The sequence below is a fragment of the Polistes dominula genome, unplaced genomic scaffold (assembly GCF_049000335.1).
Source record: "Polistes dominula isolate Pdom_NZ unplaced genomic scaffold, Pdom_raw_medaka contig_462, whole genome shotgun sequence".
Taxonomy (NCBI): Eukaryota; Metazoa; Arthropoda; class Insecta; order Hymenoptera; family Vespidae; genus Polistes; species Polistes dominula.
Window position 1 is genome coordinate 11,862 of NW_028301104.1, and position 21,226 is coordinate 33,087.

At 29.5% G+C, this 21,226-nt stretch overlaps 2 protein-coding genes and 2 long non-coding RNA genes across 4 annotated transcripts in view; 2 read left to right on the forward strand and 2 right to left on the reverse strand.

Annotated features, from left to right (window-relative positions):
* Positions 1–604: 604 nt before the first annotated feature.
* Positions 605–2,499, reverse strand: LOC149031159 (uncharacterized). Its single transcript, XR_016177980.1, has 2 exons — positions 2,439–2,499; positions 605–2,087 (listed from the first exon to the last, which is right to left on the reverse strand). It is a non-coding gene; the product is annotated as an uncharacterized LOC149031159 (long non-coding RNA).
* Positions 2,500–2,502: 3 nt separating this feature from the next.
* On the reverse strand, positions 2,503–4,329 carry LOC107073763 (uncharacterized). The gene is made up of 5 exons (XR_016177979.1): positions 4,120–4,329; positions 3,492–3,584; positions 3,165–3,310; positions 2,793–3,095; positions 2,503–2,694 (listed from the first exon to the last, which is right to left on the reverse strand). It is a non-coding gene; the product is annotated as an uncharacterized LOC107073763 (long non-coding RNA).
* Positions 4,330–12,379: 8,050 nt separating this feature from the next.
* Positions 12,380–21,226, forward strand: part of LOC149031160 (fatty acyl-CoA reductase 1-like) — a 53,556-nt gene continuing 44,709 nt past the window's right edge. The window contains exons 1-2 of the mRNA XM_089176583.1: positions 12,380–12,573; positions 13,120–13,299. Coding sequence (XP_089032709.1) covers positions 13,130–13,299 — 170 coding nt within the window. The 5' untranslated portion in view covers positions 12,380–12,573; positions 13,120–13,129. The remainder of the gene's footprint in view (positions 12,574–13,119; positions 13,300–21,226) is intronic.
* On the forward strand, positions 13,841–15,013 carry LOC107073727 (fatty acyl-CoA reductase 1-like). Its single transcript, XM_089176580.1, has 4 exons — positions 13,841–14,019; positions 14,103–14,348; positions 14,492–14,637; positions 14,707–15,013. The coding sequence occupies exons 1-4, from the start codon at positions 13,855–13,857 to the stop codon at positions 15,011–15,013; spliced, it is 864 nt and encodes a 287-aa protein (XP_089032706.1). The 5' UTR covers positions 13,841–13,854.

The window sequence follows — 21,226 nt, forward strand, 5'->3', positions numbered from 1 at the left end:
CAAATATTTTACTCTTAAAACTGTCCATTCGTCTCATTCTCTTGGAACTTAGATTTTGGAAGGTTTCACTTCTAGCACGTGTGATCTGCACACATGATCTTTTTTTTTTATAATCAAACTAATGTTTAATAAACATATAAATGTATGAACAATACAAAACAAAAAATATTACTTTAATTTAATTCAACTTTAATTTAATTAATTTCTTCGTCGTCACTGTTCAGTTTAATCAACCGAGAACGTTTTTTCGGTTAAATGGTATCGCTTTCACTTTCAGAGCCTTTTTTTTACTGAATACGAGCGCTGCTTATAAGCATCGTACCAATATGACCTGTGAGTACCAGCGCCGCTTAGAAGCGGTGTGTATAATATGACTTGTAGGTACGATGATAAAAGATCCGACTCACGATACGAGTATAAAGAGTGTGATGTTGGCTTATGTATAGATCTGTGCTTCAAAATTTATGATACGTACTTATACTACTAATCACTTTACATTAATATGTTAACTTGTTTGCGGATCATAAATATTTCATTATAAAAATATTACCTATAACTTTGTAAGTTATAAATGTTTTCATATTAAAAATGTAAATTATACTCATTATATTGTAGCAAAGATTTTTTTATTCTGCACAATAGTAATTTAAGACTCAAGAAAACATATATACAGCAGCAATGCGTACTGGACGTATTCGCGGAGCGCGCCTCCGTTCAGTGACAATACTTTGACGCATTGGACAACGGAAGCGAAAGGGTTAAATCTTGAACGTCCACAATAGCCACATCCATAAAACCTTTGACTTCGATTGATTAAGCAATTTCTAATATGCCACGAATTTGATTTTGTGACGATTCACGCATGTTTTCTATATTAACTGAAGAGAGCCAGATCTTCTTCCAACATACATTTAACGTTGATGTTTTCAGATCAAAACAGCGTAAGACACCTTGTTTTTAAGCCATGCTGATGAAAATAAATGCTCTCTGCAACACTGTATCTTTAAGACGGTAATCTTCGCTGCAGCTGTAAAAGTACAGTGTTGTAAAAAGGTTTTTTGAAAGAAAACCGTTTTACAGGATGTCATGTTGTAGGTGGGTTCCCGATATTATGAATCGTGTTATAGCGATATCGTGTTAGGAGAAACCGTGGTGTTGAAGAGATACCTGTAAATCATATTTATACAGTAAAATACGGTGGTTGGAATGTTAAGATAAAAATAATGTTACCCGAAAGTTTAACATGAAACGATGCCAATTGTGTGACGTATATTAAAAACATTATGAGATAAAACAGAAATTTAGTCGAACTATGGTAGAGAAAACGATGTAAATAATTTTATTTACCTGTCGGTTATTATTTAAAGAATTGTCGATAAGTTAAATACCAACTACTACCCCAATCGACTAGTATGTAAAATAAAGCTTATAAACAGTTTTGTCTGCAAAATAATTCTCTCAAAGTAGTTGGCGCTAGCAAGAAACATATTAAAAGTGTGTCTGGGTGTTGCCAACGAACAGGCGAGCATTTTTATAATTAAATTAATAATTACAAATTGAAAGTATAAATAATACTATTTTAATAATATTATATATTTAATTATCCTGGAAATTTGTTTATTTGAAGGTTTCACTTTTAACTTGTGTGATATGCAAACACATGATTTTTTTATTAAATCTTCATTTTGTTAAGAATAAACTTACAAGAATAAATACAACACAAACATTTCACTGCTTTCACAACGATTAAATACTCTACTCTACAAAGAATAATCAGTAGTCGTTGTAAGCAATGAATTAGTAGATTATTTCGTACATGAAAGGGGAGCAAATATTATTACAATTAGTCGACATTAGGAGCTCGAAAGTTTATTGTCGCAAATACCAAATCCCGCTATTGTTCCCGTCCCTGAGCGCGATCCTTCAATTCGCGGTCTTCATACCCTATTTCTTTAAGGTTCCTTCTAATATTATCCTCCAATCTACGTCTCGGTCTACCTAGTGGTCTTTTCTTATTTAGTATACCGACCAATATTTTATGCGTCGTTTGACCTTCGCCTTTCAGAAAATTTTTTTGCACTGGATACCTGTAATTATAGTGGACTCTTTATTATATTTCAGAAGAAGAAAGCCGATGTATTCTATGACGATATTTAGATTTATTATTTGCTGATAAAAAGAAACGTTATTAAATTTTTTCAGATTGCTTAACATCTACCTAAAAATAGAAAAATTATACATTAGTTTAAAACGGATTCGCGTTAGCAGAACATACAGTGCGCTCGACCGTTTTATTGTCGTTTTTCACAGATTGTGAAAAAAAATCTGAAATAAGCCAATTAATTTATTAACGTTTCTTTTTATTGGCGAATAATAAATCTAAATATCGTCAAACAATACATCGGCTTTTTTCCACTGAGATATGATAAGAAGCTCACTATAATTACAGGTATCCAGTGCAAAAAAATTTTCAGAAAAATATCAAAATAATAGTTTTTGTTCAATAATAAGCAGCAGTACCAAATTGTTTTTTTCCATGGAATATCAATTCCGTTAGTTCTCAGGTAATTCTCCATAGTACTCGAAGTAATTGGTTTTAGAACTCAGGAAACCGCATTATAAACTGTAATATCTTTATCTACAGGTAAATATTTATTACTTCTGCTGGAAAGATTAACACTCTGTAAAATGGATCTACAAAAAAGTTCTAACTTATTTATTGTAAATGATATTTTAAAAGATTAACTAAAAGTTGATACCAGAGATTATTCAAAAATGAATATGAAAACTACCGTTTTAGTGCAACGTCCCATGATGCAGGAATAATATTGTTGACAACATATACAGCAGGAATTAGGTCGCAAATAAAGTTTTCATTACAATACAGTGATCGTAAAACACCTTTAAAGCTACCAAAAGCAAAACCTGTAAGTCCATACAAATTGTTTATCCAACCAGCAATTGGTTCCTTTTCTGTTGATACAACAACAATTAGCCGAACGATACAAGTTGGAGTTCCATTAGAATATTGTTATACTGTATCTTCACAGATTGCCTTTGAAAATGTGTAAGTGTTAGGCCACTTACCCAGTAGCCTATAAAACAAACGAATAAGCTTATCGACTTATCATTAAAAAAATGCAATAGGTTTCATGTTTTATTACTTTTGGGTGATTAAATCTAATTGGTCTTCGGTTAAAATCTCTGTCAATCTAATTATGTCTTCTGTTTTCATAGGTGACTTATAGAAATTTTCTTCGATTTTATTGTAAACGCAGTGCGAGTAAGCCGTTGAAACATAAACAAAGGCCTAATAAACAAAATTATTATAAAATTAGAACAATTTATTTATAGAAATAAACTAAGTTTTATATATAAATAAATTGATCTAGTCGGGAACTGTGCTTAAACATACGAATTATAAGCCTTCCTATAAATCCTAAGCCACCTTTTATAAAAATTTTTTTCCAGAAAAAATGTAGCAATTTTACCTCGTTGATTATAAAAATTCGGTTCTTCTATCATTGAAAAAAGTTCCTCTTGAAACGTTTGGCCGCTTAATGATCCTGTCTTTTGTGTGTATTCTTTTATAATAAAAAAATATATTACATACAATTAAAGTAAGAAATATCGAATTTTTAAGATCAGTAAATATTTATAAGTGTTTGAAATATATGGTATTGATACTAATTATAGGTACAAAATGTTTGATTTTGGATTCCTGGAAAAATTCAAGTCTATTTTATATAAAAATAATACATTATTCTAAAAAAATAATAATGAAGTATTTATATTTTCTTTTAAAAAATTTGTAATCTGTAGAATTTAAAATTTTTTAAACTGACGTGTAATTTATGGTAGCAACTAATATTTGCAATAATTGAAGCTACTTTAATAATCAATGACTTATTTAATATCTTATTCAATGAAAGCTTTTAATAATTTTTTGTTAAGCCATATCAATTTTATCCACAAAATTAAATAAAATTATAAATTTAATTTGACTGACACTTCATCTTAAATATGTAAATACACTAATTACACTCTATCATATAATTTGGCTATTTGTCATTTTTACAGTTGGATAGGGTATAGAATGTTAAAAAATAAAAAACTTACTCTATAATACAAAAATATATTTCCACAAGGTATTTAATAAAATATAATAAGTATTTTGGAATTGCACTATTAAACAAAAACTTTAGAAAACTTTTTTATCCTATGATATACTAAACATGTTGGTGAGTGAATAATAACGATTATAACAATCTAAGTATTAAAAACGTTATCTTGACAAAAATATCTGTTGAACTAGGTACCTTTATTCTACTGTGGTCTTATAACGACGCTGAATATCATATAACTGACCTTTGGATTTATATATGTGAATGTGTAAATGTATATGTATATGTATATGTATATGTATATGTATATGTATATGTATATGTATATGCATATGTATATGTATATGTATGTGTACCATGAACTTAGGATCTACAGCAGCGGTTCTCAAAGTGGGCGATGGCACGACCACAATTTAAAAGTGAAACTTTGTGCGCGGTTGTGCAATTAGAAAAAAGTCATAAATTCAATAAATAATTTTTTTCATTTTTTAGTTACAACCAAAAAAAAACATGTTTGCCGATCACACGTGTTAGAAGTGAAACTTTCAAAAAAATAAGTTTCGAGAAAATGAGACAAATGCACAGTTTCAAAAGTAAGATAATTGTATGATTTATTTATTGTAAAATTGTTACTATATATATCGAAAGGCACCGGTATAATCTTGGGATTATATTTTTATTATATTGCTCAACAATAGAAATTCTAATTTAATTAATAAATTTTATTATTGTTTAGACCTAGCGCTATGGCAGACACTTTACCTAACCCCAACTAGTTTAAGGATAAAACTTTGCATAAAAACTAATTCCATTTATTTAAACCTAACCCCTATCTTTTACAATGTGAGAAAGCCAAATCTTTTGTGTTCTTTAGAATTTCTATAAACTCGTTAATATTGTAACTTGTCAAAATTCTTCCATATATTTTAACCCACTTGCATCATAAACGTATATATATGCTTAATTTTCTAGTCACTATCACCGAGGCGTATAAATACTTAACTGCGTTTATCATTAAAAATCAAAATATTTAATAAATAAAATAACACACTCTCTAACAGTATAAGATTACAGAAAGAAGCACTGATACTGATAATTGTTACATTGCTTGGATGCAATGATTATTTTTTATTTTGCTTCTTTTTCTTATCTTTTATTTTTTTCTGCTTTCATACAATTTTACACCTATATGCATGATAAAAACTTTTTTAGCAATATGGTCCTTTTTTTATATTTCTAAATGACGCAAATAGGTTGAAAATGCTACATCATCGTCAGAACATAATTATTTATTCCTCGAATATATTTTTGCAACAAATAATATTAACCAAAGCTTTATTAGCATATTCGAGCTACTTATTATTACTGCTTCATATTAACCTTGGTCTATAAGTTCAATAAGGCAATTGAAATGCTATTACGTATGTCCGACTGTAAAAGAATTTATTTTAAAAATATGCACCTGGCTACTCTATAAGACGTATTTTCGTACGTTATTTTTTTATGATCGACTTCTATATATTTTTATTGAACAATGTTGGACGCATTTGCTATCAATAAAATATAAATCTTATAAAAATATAAATAATAATATTGTAAAATTATCGATATAAAGATTAAATGATAATATAAATTAAATAATAATAAAATAAATTGACTTCTCGTCGATTTCAGCAGATACAATAATTATAATACAATACAAATACATTGCAATATAAAATAATACAATTACAATATTAATATGGTCACCGATCGAGTTTAGAATATGCCTAGTACTTGAACTTTGGTCGTTCGGAATAAAATTTTTGAACGAGTCAGTGTCTTTAGGTATTTAGGATCGATCATAAACCAGACGAACGAAATTAAAGAAAAAACTCAAGAAAAGAATCAATTTAGGCAATGCATGCTTTTATTCGGTTAATAAATTACTCAGCTCAGCGGTTGTACAATCATCCTTTTGGTAGTCCTTTATGGCAGTGAATCTTGGTCGCTTACGTTACGTGACGAAAAGAAAGTTAGGGTTTTTGAAAACAAAGTTTTTCGTATAATTTCGGTGCAAAACAGCGATGAGAAAACCGGCGAATGGAGAAAACTTCATAACTAAGAAGTACATCGAACAAACAAATCGGACATTATTAATGTCATAAAATCACGCCGATTAAGATGGGCTGATAATGTGGAGCGTGTGGGGCAAGATCGAACGACGCATAAAATATTGGTCGGTATACCAAATGGGAAAAGACCACTAGGTAGACCGGGACGTAGATTGGAGGATAATATTAAAGAAGTGATCTGAAAGAAATAAGATATAAGCGAATGGAAGAATTGCGCTCAGGGACGGGAACAATAGCGGGATTTGGTATTTGCGACAATAAACTTTCGAGCTTCTAATGTCGACTAATATGTAATAATATTTGTTCCCCTTTCATGTACGAAATAATCTACTAATTCATTGCTTACAACGACTACTGATTATTCTTTATAGAGTAGAGTATTTAATCGTTGTGAAAACAGTGAAATGTTCCTGTTGTATTTATTCTTGTAAGATTATTTTTACCAAAATGAAAAATAAAAAAAATATCCCATGAATGCCAGATTCTTTTTTTTTTGCATAATTTGTTTACTTTAATGTCTTTTAAGGCATCCACTTCTAAATCAGCTGCGTTGGACAACGAGAAAAAGAAAAATCTTACACGTTACAGACAAAATTTACTTACTAATATTTAAATTAATTATTATTATTAATTTAGATATTAATTATTATCATTTTAATTAATTATATATATTTATAAAATACTTTTGAGACTTTGTAATAGTTCAACGACAAAATATGCGAATTCCTTTTTATTCCTTGTATATCGAATGTGCAATCGAGTTGGGCCGTCAAAATAGTTTCCTTAGGCCGGCGATACATGTAAACGCCTAAAATTTTACCGTTTTTCAGAGACTTATTTAAAATGGAAGGAATAAATGAATCGTTTTGAAACTCTCTCAGCATGTGTATTCATTACATATTAACACGTTGACTGCCGCGCGCGTTACAGTGAAATCTTCTTCAGGCCACGCGTACCGCGTATACGGAGTGTACGAAGCGTACTCTGTTCGGTATTTCCACCGATATTTAAAAAATGCGAATCGTTGATTATCGCAAGAATAATCTCTCGGAAAAATGATTCCGGAGAAGCATTAGCGCGCATGCAAACAATGTTATGCAGATAACAGACGTCGAATAGGCCGATCAGAGACACGAGGGCATATAAAGAAAACAACAACTTATTGTCCAAGTTTTCCCGACCAACCCCAGCTTTATATTGAATGTTTTAAAGCTTTACATTCTACATAATTTTCTTAATAAACCATGTTCAAATAACTTTTATTACAATAGTTTACATTAATAAAATTCTATTATAAATTTAAGTTTATATTAATAAATATAGTTTATAATAATTATTATTCAATAGTTTTGTTACTTCCTCTGCGAAATGTCTTTTTAAACACATACGAATATCGCAAGTAGTCAAATAAGCGTCACCCCAATACGGTTGACGCAGCTCGATCCAAAACTTGAATGTCACCCGAATATGGGTGACGTGGTAGTCAACGTGTTAAAATATAAGAATCTGAAAGTTATTTTTTTCAAAATGGCCGCCGTAGTAACTAATCTCCTGAGGCCCTCACAGCGAAACGCATCAATCATGGCGATTTTTAGCTTTAGTTAAAGCAATCTAAAAGTTAAAAAAATGGTCAAAGTGTGTTCAAAAACATGTATTTTCTAGTTGAACTAAGGAAAAACTAAAAAGTCAAAAAATCGTAAATTTCAACGAGTTAGACAAAAAAAGTCTGATTTTTGCTTCTTTTTTTTAACGGTTTTTGTGTCAAAACTGGCAATTCCTGAAAATTTTTGAGGCCTTTTTCAATTTCAACTAGAAGCTAATACTATAAAGACAATGTGTGTTAAATTTCACAAGAATCGGTTGAAACCTTTTTGAATTATCTTTCACCACAGTTTGAAAAGAGTCGTTTCGAGAAAAACGCGTTCAAAGTTTAGCTTTCGCGTCTAACGCCAAATTAAGGCGGAGTACTTAAAAGTAATTTTCAATCGATAAATAATGCGAACTTCATTCTAAAAATTTACAGGCATATTTTTAGGATGGTAAACTAACTATTTATGAAAAATAGGAAAATTCGATTTTTTTTTATTTTACATCTATCACCCGCCTTAACACTTTCAGTGTCACGCTCATTTTCAAGGAAGTTCCATTTAAGCCACGCTCATTTTTAAGGAATTCCCGTCAGGCCATGCGCGTTGCTTAGAAATATCCATGTTGTACTCAGTCAGCCAGCACTGACTGACGCGGCCTAACGAAAAGTCTAGTGTCTGCCACTGGTGGCGGACGTGGCGCTCAAAGTGTTAGAGAAGTTGTTAAGCACTTATATTATTCATCTAGTTTTTCTGATCTACTGTATATAATACTACATTTCTTTTCACAAAAGTTGTTTATTTAACCCTTGCACTCAAGACGATTTCGGCCAATTTAGGGAAACATTTTACATGTAAGTATTTTAAAGTTATTTATAAGCAAACAAACTTATACAAATAATCAAATTTTACCAATTTATTTTCTTTTCATCAAAAACTACAAAACTTGAAAATTATTATACTCTGTAATTAGTTTTTGTATAATACTTCGTAAAACAATACCAAAGATGCATCTTAGGTTTATCAGGACGCATATCACAATAATATGTTACTTCCCGCCTACCTACAGACATATTACGATCAGAACAAGCCTTACAGTCCCTTTAAGTATTATCTAACGGGACTAACGAAAATACCGCTATGCTCGCTCACCTCTTCATCATCTCTTTATAGAGGAGAACATACGTAACTTTGACTACGTAATTTGGTATAGAATTTTATTAAATAAGTAAAAAATCTATAAGTAGCTGCAAATATATTCTTAAACAACCATTCATATCTTGTTAATCATCTATGATGAAAAAGTCATTCGTATTCCTAGTCCTAACTCGTATTTCAAATTAGAAAATTTATTTTCTTTTTGAACATCGAAGCTATTTTTTTCTATTAATTAAAAGATTTGATACCATTAATTATTAGAAAAGCTCCGAAAGTGGTAAACAAAAAATAATTTAAGGAAATATAATTTATCGCGGATGATAACGTTCGGATCTTGTTTCAAAAATTACCGACGTTTCGGTTGGTAAATGAAAATAGCATTAATCGATAACGAAGAAAAACAAACGAAATTGCATTTTTTTATACAAGTAATTAATAACTATCAATTAAGGTTATATTACCTGTGGTACAGTGAATACAGACGTATTTTTCGATTTAATTAAGCATTCTTATTACGATCCTTGACTTATTCACTTATACAAATATGAATTTATTTACCATTTTGAAATAAATATTACTTTTTATAAATTAAAAAAACATTAATACAATTGCTAATGATGCAGTATTGTTAACAATTGTCAATGAAAAATATGACGTTTTAAACCTGACATCAGTAGAAACACTATAGGAGGGATGTGCCATGTAGATTGCTGGGGGACAGGAACTAGTGTAGTCACGTGATTGCGCGCGAAATATTCAAACATTGAAATAATTATGAAATAATGAATTGCATCAAATATAGAAAAAAATGAATTAAATTTAATGTTTATAAAAATTTATATTAAAATAAAATAGGTTACACAAAAAAATTATTATAAATTCAATAAGAAAGATTCAATTAAGTTTGATTTGATAAAAGGCAATAGGTCTGTAAACAAACGATAAGTTATAGGTTAGGTTTGTACATTTGTACTTGCAATTATTAAATGAGTAAATTAAACTTACACTTATAGAAAGCTACAAAAAAAAAAAAAAAAAAAAAAAACAATTAAACATAAATATCACTATAAAAACTATAAGTATTCCAAACCTAAACTAACCACAGCTGTTAATACATACTAAAGATAAACATGGCTGCGTGTTGATCGGAAGCTGTCCCCCCAAATTTTCAGTCCAGCAATGTGTATAGGGCGTCCCTCCTAAAGGGTCATCAGATAGACATCAGCGAAAATAACGACTCTTAGAGGCGTATTTCCGAAAATAATCTTTCCTTTTATTTTCATTTGTATTTGCTAGTTATTTTCCTTTGTCGATCGCCCTCCTGGTATCTGGTTCCGTGCTTTCAATATTAGTAACACATGTTGTAATAGATTGTCACAGACTAAAAGTATAATTATTATACTAAGAACTATGGACTAATACTGACAGATATGCAGACTGATACAGATTAAGAACTGATAGACTAAAGAACTGCTTTCTTACTTTCTTTCACATATTTATATCATAAATGAGTAACACCCTTTTGGAAAGGGGAGAAGATTTTGAATACTATCGATTAATAACAGAAGGATCCTCCCTCCCATAGTGAACCGATGGGTACATCTTTTGTTTTTAATAAAAATCGTAGTGAAATCATGCATAACGGAACTTCATTTTTTTTAAACAACAGAATATCGTTTCCTCCTATTGTCCGAGTGGAGTAACCTTTTCCTAAGGTCGATAGCGTATTCAAACAGGAAATAAAATAAAGAAGAAACTACATATTAATTTTATCGCCTAAACTATGTATATACACCTTAAATGTTTATTTCATATATACATACATTTACGTATTTTTCCAAGTTATTTGAATAAAAGAACAAAGTGTTTCTTTTCATTATTTCGAAAAAAACGATGTGTCAGAAGAAAAAAAGAGAATATTAATTAAACATGTAAACTATTATAATTTTGTACAGTCACATTCGCCAAGCATTATTTTTGTTAAAAAGTTTACAATTAAATTTAGAAATATCGCGCCAGAGTTTTATTCTGCATCCGGTGAATGATCAACCGGTACAAAAGTACGATTATTAAAATTAGTAGTTGTTTACAAATCAAGATCACGACAGTAATTAATATTTCAATGATTTGTTTAATTCAGATTCTTATTCCGATGTCCAATAAAAAGTCGATGGTCATTGAACGTTGAGATAAGCGATGTCGTATACCACGATCAATACCGATTAAAATCTCACCGCGAAATGGTTTCTGTACTTCCTGATCAACAGTCAAAGATTCTTTATTGACATTTAATTTTCGCAAAAATCCATTTTATTATATACATTTAAAAAAAGAATATTGTACGCAGATTATATGTGTTCGAAGTGTAACCTTAAAAAAAATAAGTTTCGAGAGATTTAGCCGAATGCACAGTATCAAGAGTAAGATAATTGTAGAAATTATTTATTTTCATATTGTTACCATATATACCTAAGAGCTCCGATACTATCTTGTTATGGGGGTAGCTAATAGAATCGATCAATATCCAAATTGTATCAATTAAGATAGAATGCTGAATGCGATAACAATTGATAGAAATACGTCTATATATATAGTTCTCGACACTTATAATAATCACTCAGTTTTTCATATCTATGGATAACATATTAGACCCTATGGAAAAATTTTTTATAAAAATCTTTAATTAAAATAAGAGATTAATACCATCTTTAAGTGACAATCTAACGTCAAAGACTGCAAACGGAAAAAGAAAGAAACTAAGTAATTTTCTTATAATTTACCTAAATAATAGTCTTTATTATCAAAAAAATTATCTCGTGAATAGTGGTTCATGTTTACCTATCTACCACAGATTTACCAATCCTATCGATAATTACAATAAAAAAGGACACGTTTAAAATAACGATATTGCCACAAATAACATTACTTTCATTTAAATTGACATAAGTATTATCTTTAGTTGTGTGTTTTCCATTCTTTTTGTTAAAAAGCTAATATTTGATTTGTAGTCAACTATTTCAAAAAAATTCATATACTAATTCTCCAAAATATTAAACTATATTGTCATTTTTTGGAAACATGTTATAAAATTGGGACTACTGTACGCTGTCTAAATTGCTAGTTTTCTTCGAGAGTGTACCGTGGTCAAAATGGTAATAGTTTACGATAAAACATTGCTATAAGACGGTGTAAAATTTAGAATAATTCAATTAGCATGTTATTGTAAAACAAACATTTTCACGGTGACTAGGATTTTTCCTATTGTATTGTTTGCAAATTGATAATATTAAGCGTGTACATTGTACGCAAGTGGGATTATCTCTATATAAATGCAGAGACCGACTAACTAATATTACTTAATCATAATTTGGAGTTGAACTAAGTTACTTAGAAAAAGTTCTAAAGATATTTTTATGAAGAGGACATTTTTAATACTTTATTTATTATAATCTTTTTTAATAACTAACAAACATACTTAGTTCTTCATAAGATAAAAATTTAATAAAAGTTTTTCTTTAATAGTTTAAAATCGAAAAACTTGTCGACATATTTTATTATATTCATTGTGATAAAAGTTGTTGAAATAAATAGGTAAGTTTTTTATTATTTACTATTCTATACTATTCTTAACTGTTAAATTCACAAAAGATCAAATTTTTTAAATAAGTGTTATACCTATAAATAGGGTAAAAGGAGAAACGAACTAAATTCTCTATTTTAATTTATGTTTTGAATTAAACTAAAAGTTGGATAAGAATTTATTGTGATTTTATATTGAATGAAACACTAAAAAGGCCATAGAATATGAGAATAGCTTCAGTCATTAGAAATATTCATTGGCATGTTTATTTTCAAACGTTATGTCAAAAAACTTTTAATTTTATAAAATAATTACTTTATTACACTAAATATACTTATTTTATTTACGTTTGTTACTATAGGAATATTATTTAAAAAGAAAAAAAGCTGAATTTTTCATTTATTTAACTACTTAGAACAATAATTAGAATTAAAAGCATCTATTTCAATCACTTATAAATAATTACTTATCTTCAAGATTTGTCTGTCTTCAATAAATACTATTAAGTGAAATTTTTTTACTTTATTTGTATTTATTATTTTTTTTTATTTTAAAAGAATTCAAAAAATGGCATCATTAAGCGGACAAACGTATCAAGAGGAACTATTTCCGATGGTAGAAGAGCCAAATTATTATAATAAACGTGGAGAAATTGCTTCATTTTATTCTGGAAAGAAAATTTTTATAACAGGAGGCTTAGGATTTATAGGACGGCTTATAATGGAAAAACTTTTAAGGTAATGGTATATTGCTTACCTAGGGAGGTAAAGTAAGAGATGTCTCAGAGTACATGTAATTGTTGGCCGAGGCGAACGTCAACAACGCGAAGCATCGGCCAACAATTACATGTACTCTGAGACATTTCTTACTTTACCTCCTAGGTGAGAAATATACTATTTCGTTCTTAATTAAATCAGTACATTCAATATAAGCTTATAATCATAAATTTTAAATAAATTAGGATTGTATGTACAATCAGTTTTGTTACAGTTTTTGTTAGTAGTTTTATTCTCCTTGAGATTCATATTGTGTGAAATAATTACCAACAAATATTGTTCAAGTTTGAAGTCTATTAATTAATTTTATCTTTCGAAACAATGTAAGCTTTCTAAATAAGGAAAATAGCATAGAGTTTTTGTCACGCAAAAAGATAACTATTTTTTTTACAGATTTATTTGCTAGAACATATATCTATCTTATAGTACCTTTATTTAAAGATAACGATTATTATTCTTTATTTTTCTCTTTTTCTACTTTTTGCTTTACTTCTATATTTAAGCTTTGACACAATAATGTTTTATTTTATAAGAAATAAATTTCCGCTAAAAACTTTTACTATAAATGCAATTGCTGCGGTTTGCAGATGTTGCCCAGAAATAACAACGATTTATTTGCTGGTAAGGGCAAAGAAACAGAAGGATCCGCAAACTCGATTTAAAGAGTATTTCAATGATGTTGTGAGTAACGTTAAACAATATGTATATATTATGATCGTAATAAAAGATGTCACGAATATTACAGTTTACATTTAAATCTTCAGATTTTTGATAGGTTAAAGAGAGAGCAAAAAGATGTTGAAAAGAAGATTATTGTGATTGAAGGAGACACGAGTCTATTGATTGTAGGATTGTCAGAGAGAGACCGCGATCGCATTAAAGATACCGATGTAATTTTTCACAGTGCGGCATCAGTACGTTTTCTGGACAATATTCGTATTATAGTTAATACAAATATTAGAGGAACAAGGGATCTTCTCTTGCTTGCACAAGAGATGAAAAGATTAAAGGTATTTTTTTTCTAGTTAAATCATCCGTATAAAAATGCGTATGTTTAAGCACAATTCTCCACTAGATCAATTTATTTATATATAAAACTTAGTTTAATTTTAAAAATAAATTGTTCTAATTTTATAATAATTTTGTTTATTAGGCCTTTGTTTATGTTTCAACGGCCTACTCGCACTGTGTTTACAATAAAATCGAAGAAAAATTGTATAAGCCACCTATGAAGACAGAAGACACAATTAGATTGACAGAGATTTTGACCGAAGACCAATTAAATTTAATCACTCCAAAGTAATAAAACATGAAACCTATTGCATTCTTTTAAAGATAAGTCGATAAGCATATTCGTTTGTTTTACAGGCTACTGGGTAAGTGGCCTAACACCTACGCATTTTCAAAGGCAATCTGTGAAGATACAGTACGGCAATATTCTAATGGAATTCCCACTGGCATTGTTCGGCCATCTATTGTTGTCGCAACAGAAAAGGAACCAATAGCTGGCTGGATAAACAATTTCAATGGATTTACAGGTGTTGTTTTTGGTACCTCAAAAGGTATTTTACGAACACTGTATTGTGATAGAGACTTAATTGTCGATATAATTCCTGCTGATTATGTCGTCAACAACATTATTGCTGCAGCATGGGATGTTGCACAAAAACGGTAATTTGTATCTCCTTTTTTATGTACTACTAAAATAGACTTTTACTAAATCTCTTAAAATATCATTTACATTAAATAAGTTAGAACTTTTTTTGCAGATGCATATCACAGAGTGTTAATGTTTCCAGCAGTGATAATAAGTACTTACCTGTTGACGATGAGATTCCAGTTTATAATTCTGTTTCCTCCGTTCAAAGACCAATTACTTATGATACTATAATGAGAAATGTATTTTTTGAGGGATTTTAAGTCCCGTCGAAAAAAGTGCTTTGGTACGGCTCAATATGGTTTATCAAACACTATTATTTCTATATCTTTATTACAATTTTTTTACACTGGATACCAGCAATAATAGTGGACTTTCTATTATATCTAAGAGGAAAAAAGCCAATGTAATTTATTATGATTTTTAGATTAACAAGCTATTTATTAAATAGAGCTATTAAATAGAGCATAAATAAATTAATGGCTTTTTTTCAGACTGCTTAATGTCTACAGAAGAATAGAGAAGTTTAAACATGTATTAAGTTTCTTTTCCATGAATGAATGAGAATTTACAAACGATAATGTCTTGAAGTTATGGGACAAATTATCTATTGTTGATAAAAGTAACTTCTTCTTTAATGTTGCTGATATTGATTGGAAGTGTTTTTCTATTACTTACATCAGGGGATTGCGAGTATTTTTAATTAAAGACCCAATGGATACGGTTGAAGAATCGAGACCTTTTTATAGAAGGTAAATGTTTTATTATCTTTTTTTTACAAATAATATTATCTTTATCCTATGAATAATTAATTACTCTTTTATTGTTTATCGTTTCCAGGTTGTTAATAGCTCATTATACGTTGAAGTGGTTTAGTTATTTTTTGATTCTTTGGATTTTATATTCTTTATTATATTTTATTTTTACTTACATGTTTTATTTTTGACAATCTGTGAAAAACGACAACAAAATAATCTGTTCATAATTATTAGCAGATAGAATAGGATAATGGTTTTTTTAGAATATAAGTAATTTTCCCTATAGGTTTGAAATATTTTTGCTATTAGATTCATTGTCTTCATTTTTTGAAGAGAAGATGTTTACACGTTAAAACTATTAGCAATTATATAGATGTACGGATCTGTTTTTATAGTTCAAATAATATGTGATGATTATAAGTGGAATGATAAAATGTTTAATGTTTACTTAGAATGATTAAGAACGTAGAAAAAATGGAAATAAAAAAATAAAAACTTATCCATCGGTCCTCTCTCATGAAGAATACAATAACTACAAATAGTTCCTTATAAGAAGAAATTCCTTAACTCCTAACATTTATATAAACAATTACCTCTTAGGCACTACGCACCACTATACTGACTTTCGCGGATGACATCTATTAAAATATATCATATTATGTAATACATGTAATATTAATTATTAAAATAAATTTTTAACGTTAGACTATATGTGATATATTTTAAAGAAAAATTATTATTCTACCAATAAATACTTTATTTTAATATACTTTCGTAGAGAACGGCATTGTTTGTTGAACCCTTTTGTACAAAAAAACAGCTCCGCGCAAAGTTCAGCAGTGCTTAAAAAATTAAAATAATGCGAATAATATGTAATTACGAATGCTGCATCGATAATATGTTTATATATTTAATAGAAAATCTTTACATGTACAATTCTTTAAAAATAGTTTAAATGGATCGTTTATTTTGAATGTGGTTTAAGTCTATTTAAAAAAAAAAAAAGAGATATCACATAATTTATGCTTAATTTATTGTAAACTTTTTATGTGGATAACTAGTTAATATTTAACTTCTTAAAAAGTGCCCATGTTTTATACAATTTAAAATTGGTCGGCAAAAGAAATTGAGTAATCATTGATATGATAATCTTTAATTATCTCAAAACAAGAGAAAGTGGACTTAACCACTTTCAAAACGATCGGTCTAAATGTTTTAATTAAAGTAAAAAAGCTATGACCGCCCATGTATTTGATAGACATTCAATTATCGATTGTGAATAACTAAATATATGTGACAAAAAAATGATGTCCGAGAGTTAGAAGTATGTCAATAAATTTTTATATGAATTTGTTAACTATTCGTCATTAAGTACGAAATGTCTGATTTAAGACTGAAAGTTTAGTTTATTATATCTCTGGCAATAAATAATATAATTAATCAAAATATGCACCTAAACTATCAATAAAACGTTGCCTTTTTAACGATAGCGATTAATACCTCTAGCGAAAAAATCTGGAGAGCAGCTGGTGATAAAATCGCGAAAGGCATATTCCATCGCATGTTGGAAACTAAATGTGTTTCCTTGTAAAAAATTGTCTAAAGCTCGAAAAATATGGTAGCATGTCTGCGCGAGATCTGGTGAGTACAGTAGGTGACAAAGTGTTTCTAGGTCCAGTGCCTGTAGTTTAGGTAACGTCGATCTTGCAACGTGTGGTCGAGCGTTCTCCTGCAGGAGGATTAATCTGTCCCTGTTGACCAATCTCAGCTGCTTAATTTGCAGCTGCCTCATCATTTCTTCCGCCTGTTTACAGTACAGGTCCGCCGTTATCGAATGGCTAGCTCTCATAAAACTATAGTCTATAACACCCGCGCTAGAGCACTATAGAGATGAGTATTCTCATCCGCTATCTTTGCTCCTTGAGTGAGCGGACAGTTTAAAAAAAACATATGTAGTGAGTGTTAGTCTATGAGTTTTATCATTATCATTTGCAATTTTTTTAATTATTTGTGAATGAATGAATAAGAAATTTTATTGAAATCGTGTAATAGTCGTAGAAACCTATTGATATCTGCTTGGAAACATATTGAAAAATACATTTGATTTACTAAAAGTATTATTAGAGAAAATCAACATTAATTTTCCAAATTGTTACTGTGTTAAGTATCAAATAATTGAACATTTTTTCAATGTTTTTTAGTATTGCGTGAAAAATAATTATGAGAACTGCAAACGTCATACAAAATTTTATTGATCTGCGACTATGAAATAAAGAGTTTTAAACATTTAATTTACGCATTTGCTGCAAATATATTGTGCATTATTAATAATGATGTAATATTATTATTTAAAATTTTATAATATTTTCATAACGGAACAAATGATTAAATTAATATAGATATATTCATATAAATAATACAAATTTATTTTATTGCAAATGTACAATTCTGACTACTCACTTATGCTATGTGCAGTTCATTACTTATTTTTTTTAAACATATACAACTTTTTCCATGTTTAATTAGTTTCATGATTATGAAACATTGTATTTGCTTCAATATTCTTTAGCTGCTGAATACGATTTATATTCTCTTAAAATTGCATTCATTCTCTCTATTTGAGCCCTCATAGATTTTCATATAGATAGATCTTCAGCAACAAAAGACATAATGGTCTCTTCGTCAGCAGGTTTTATTCCACTTTCATACTTATAAAAAAGATACAATTATTTTTTTTTAATTTACAATTAATTTACATATTTATAAAACATAAACATAAAAAAATTAATGTTTCAAAATAAGAATAAAATACCATTTTGCTTTTAGCAAAAGACCTTCATATAGATTAATGAAAAATTCAGAGCCTCACATGCAGGTGAGAAATATTGTATGTCGAAACTAGCATGTACAATGTATAAACAATATAGCATTTTTGGGGGACAGGAACTCGTGTAGTCACGTAATTGCGCGCGAATGATTCAAACATTTTAGTCCGTAAACAAACGATAGGTTATAGGTTAGGATTTTACATTTATACTTGTAATTATTAAATGAGTAAATTAAACTTAAACTTATAGAAAACTACTAAAAAAAAAAGAAAAAACAATTATTTATAAATATAACAATAAAAACTAAAAGTATTCCAATCTTAAACTAACCACAGCCGTTAATACATACTTAAGATAAACATGGCTGCGCGTTGGATCGGAAGCTGTCGCCCCAAATTTTCAGTCCAGCAATATGCATGGCGCGTCTTTTCTAAAGGGTCTCTAGAGGAACCTGCCCCCCGCGATTCACGCGACGCTGCGTGTTGCTAAGTTCCATTTTGACAAAGTTATGGAGGTAAGCGCCATTACCTAGAGAGCGCTATTACCCCTGCTTCACCTACTCTACGGGGTGGTAAAAAAATTTTTTTATATTTTAATAATATATACTACTGTCCTCCCCCCTTATCAACAAGAGGACAAATTGTTTAATTAGCACAGTTCAGAAAATTAATCATTTCGATGAAAATAAATTTTAATTATTTATAGATGATATGTGCCCACAATTAAGAAAGTGGTCTAAGTCAGAATTAATAAAAAATGAGTTTATCAATTATTACGCACTACATTATTAAATTCTATATAAATTCAATGTTTTTTCACGATATTATCAAAAATTAATCGTTAGATAATGTTTGTTATTCCAATATTGTATAGAATTTATATAGTGTTCAAGTATAAATCTTTAAATATCTCGAAACAAGAGATATATGACTTAGATCACTTTTATCATTATGAGCACGTATCTCGTAAACAAAACATTTCAAAACATAGTCAAATATTATATTAAGGAAAATGTGTTTGGAAACACAGACACTCAAGGTTATCGTGTTGTTGTATATTTCGTTAATTTATAATACTTTCTATCAATTGGCATGAATTATCTTTATGTGAGTTGTGGACCTAAACTGCCCATCGACTTTAGAAGACATAAAAATACAGTTTATATAAAGTAGGGCCTAAATATTGTTAACTATCAAGTGATAATATAGTAAATAAAAAAATTAAATTTAAGGGGACACGTCACCTTAGAGGGTAAAAAAAGGGTTTTTTTGTGAATTTTTTATGCAGCCGGTTTAATTAATATCAATACAAAGTTTTGGTATATGAAAGTGTGACGTTCCGCCACGATTCGCCACCCAAATTTTTCGCAGTGATTCAAATCCAGTTGCGCGAGACACCATTCCAGTAGTTCACCAAATAACAATAGAAACAATTATAAGTAGTACATATAAAAGAATAACTATTACTCGTAATTCTTGAATATTCATTTTCTTTATTGAAATAAACTATTGAAAGGACTGTCCCGTGCAAGGCACAAGTCGGAACCATTAAATCATCCCTCGAAGAACCTTTTCCTAGAATATTAAGTACGAATTTTATACATTAAAGTCAGACACTACTCCAAGATTTTCCGTAGCGCCAGTAATATTTATTGCTGAACAGGGACCTTCCTCTTAATAAACGTTTAAGGGCAATCAAAGAGTAAATAAATGTCAAAGGAAAAGAGTAAAATTCGAGACTCATCATGTAACAAACTAAAAGGTTCTTAATAGCCACCAATATGCTCCAATTTTCTTCCGTGGACCAATCAGCTAACTCATAAATTTTATTGACGCATAGGCATAGAAGCGCTACTAATAAAAATAAGACCTCCCCAAGGATTTCCTCCCACTTCACAATGTCCAGAACCTCCGCCTATATTTTACATATGAAGCCTGTCATAAAAATGCCACCCACGACGCAAGTAGGCAAACCTCACCTAGATCCTGGAGAATGACCATCCCCCTTTGCAACCGAATATTAACCCCTTCAAGTCATTAAACCTTTTCCCGCGACTGAGTGTCGCAAAGCTAGGAGACGCTGGTAAAGGTCACGTAGGCGCAACGGAAAAGTTACTCTTTACAACCTTATATAAGCAAAGATAATTCTTAAATATTTTTGCTTTGAAACGATGTAACTTGCGAAACTATGCTCCTGATTGAATGAATGACTAGATATACGTAATTAAAGATACCCTAGAATAAAGGATGTCCTAGAATAAAGTATAAATAAACCTCATCGCTAGAATCGCGCCAAGTATGTACCTAATTAAAGGATAATGAAATGTAATCGTTCGAGAATAACGAATTGATGATTGATTAAGTATTAACAAGATGTAGTTGAGAGTAATTGTCCAATGACGTATAATGAGTATAGGAAGGATGTAAACGCATGAGTATTAAGCTACGAGATTATATGTATGGAATATGTAAGAAAATGTTTTAAACTTAGCTCAATGTGCCAAGGAACTTGTAGAATTTCGAAATACCGTTGACCAGCACTTTTTATGGAGTTTAAGAGGTAAGTAAAAGTTGTTGTAATACAGGGTCATTTTTAAAACGGTGGCGGAAAACACCTTTTTTTTAAGTAACAATAAAAGACAATCA

Excerpts from the sequence above, each read along its gene's own strand:
- LOC107073727 (XM_089176580.1), top strand. The coding sequence starts at position 13,855 with ATGTTTTATTTTATAAGAAATAAATTTCCGCTAAAAACTTTTACTATA. Across the intron at positions 14,020-14,102 it reads AAGAGTATTTCAATGATGTT|ATTTTTGATAGGTTAAAGAG; the intron begins GTGAGTAACGTT and ends TTAAATCTTCAG. Across the intron at positions 14,638-14,706 it reads TTAAATTTAATCACTCCAAA|GCTACTGGGTAAGTGGCCTA; the intron begins GTAATAAAACAT and ends TTTGTTTTACAG.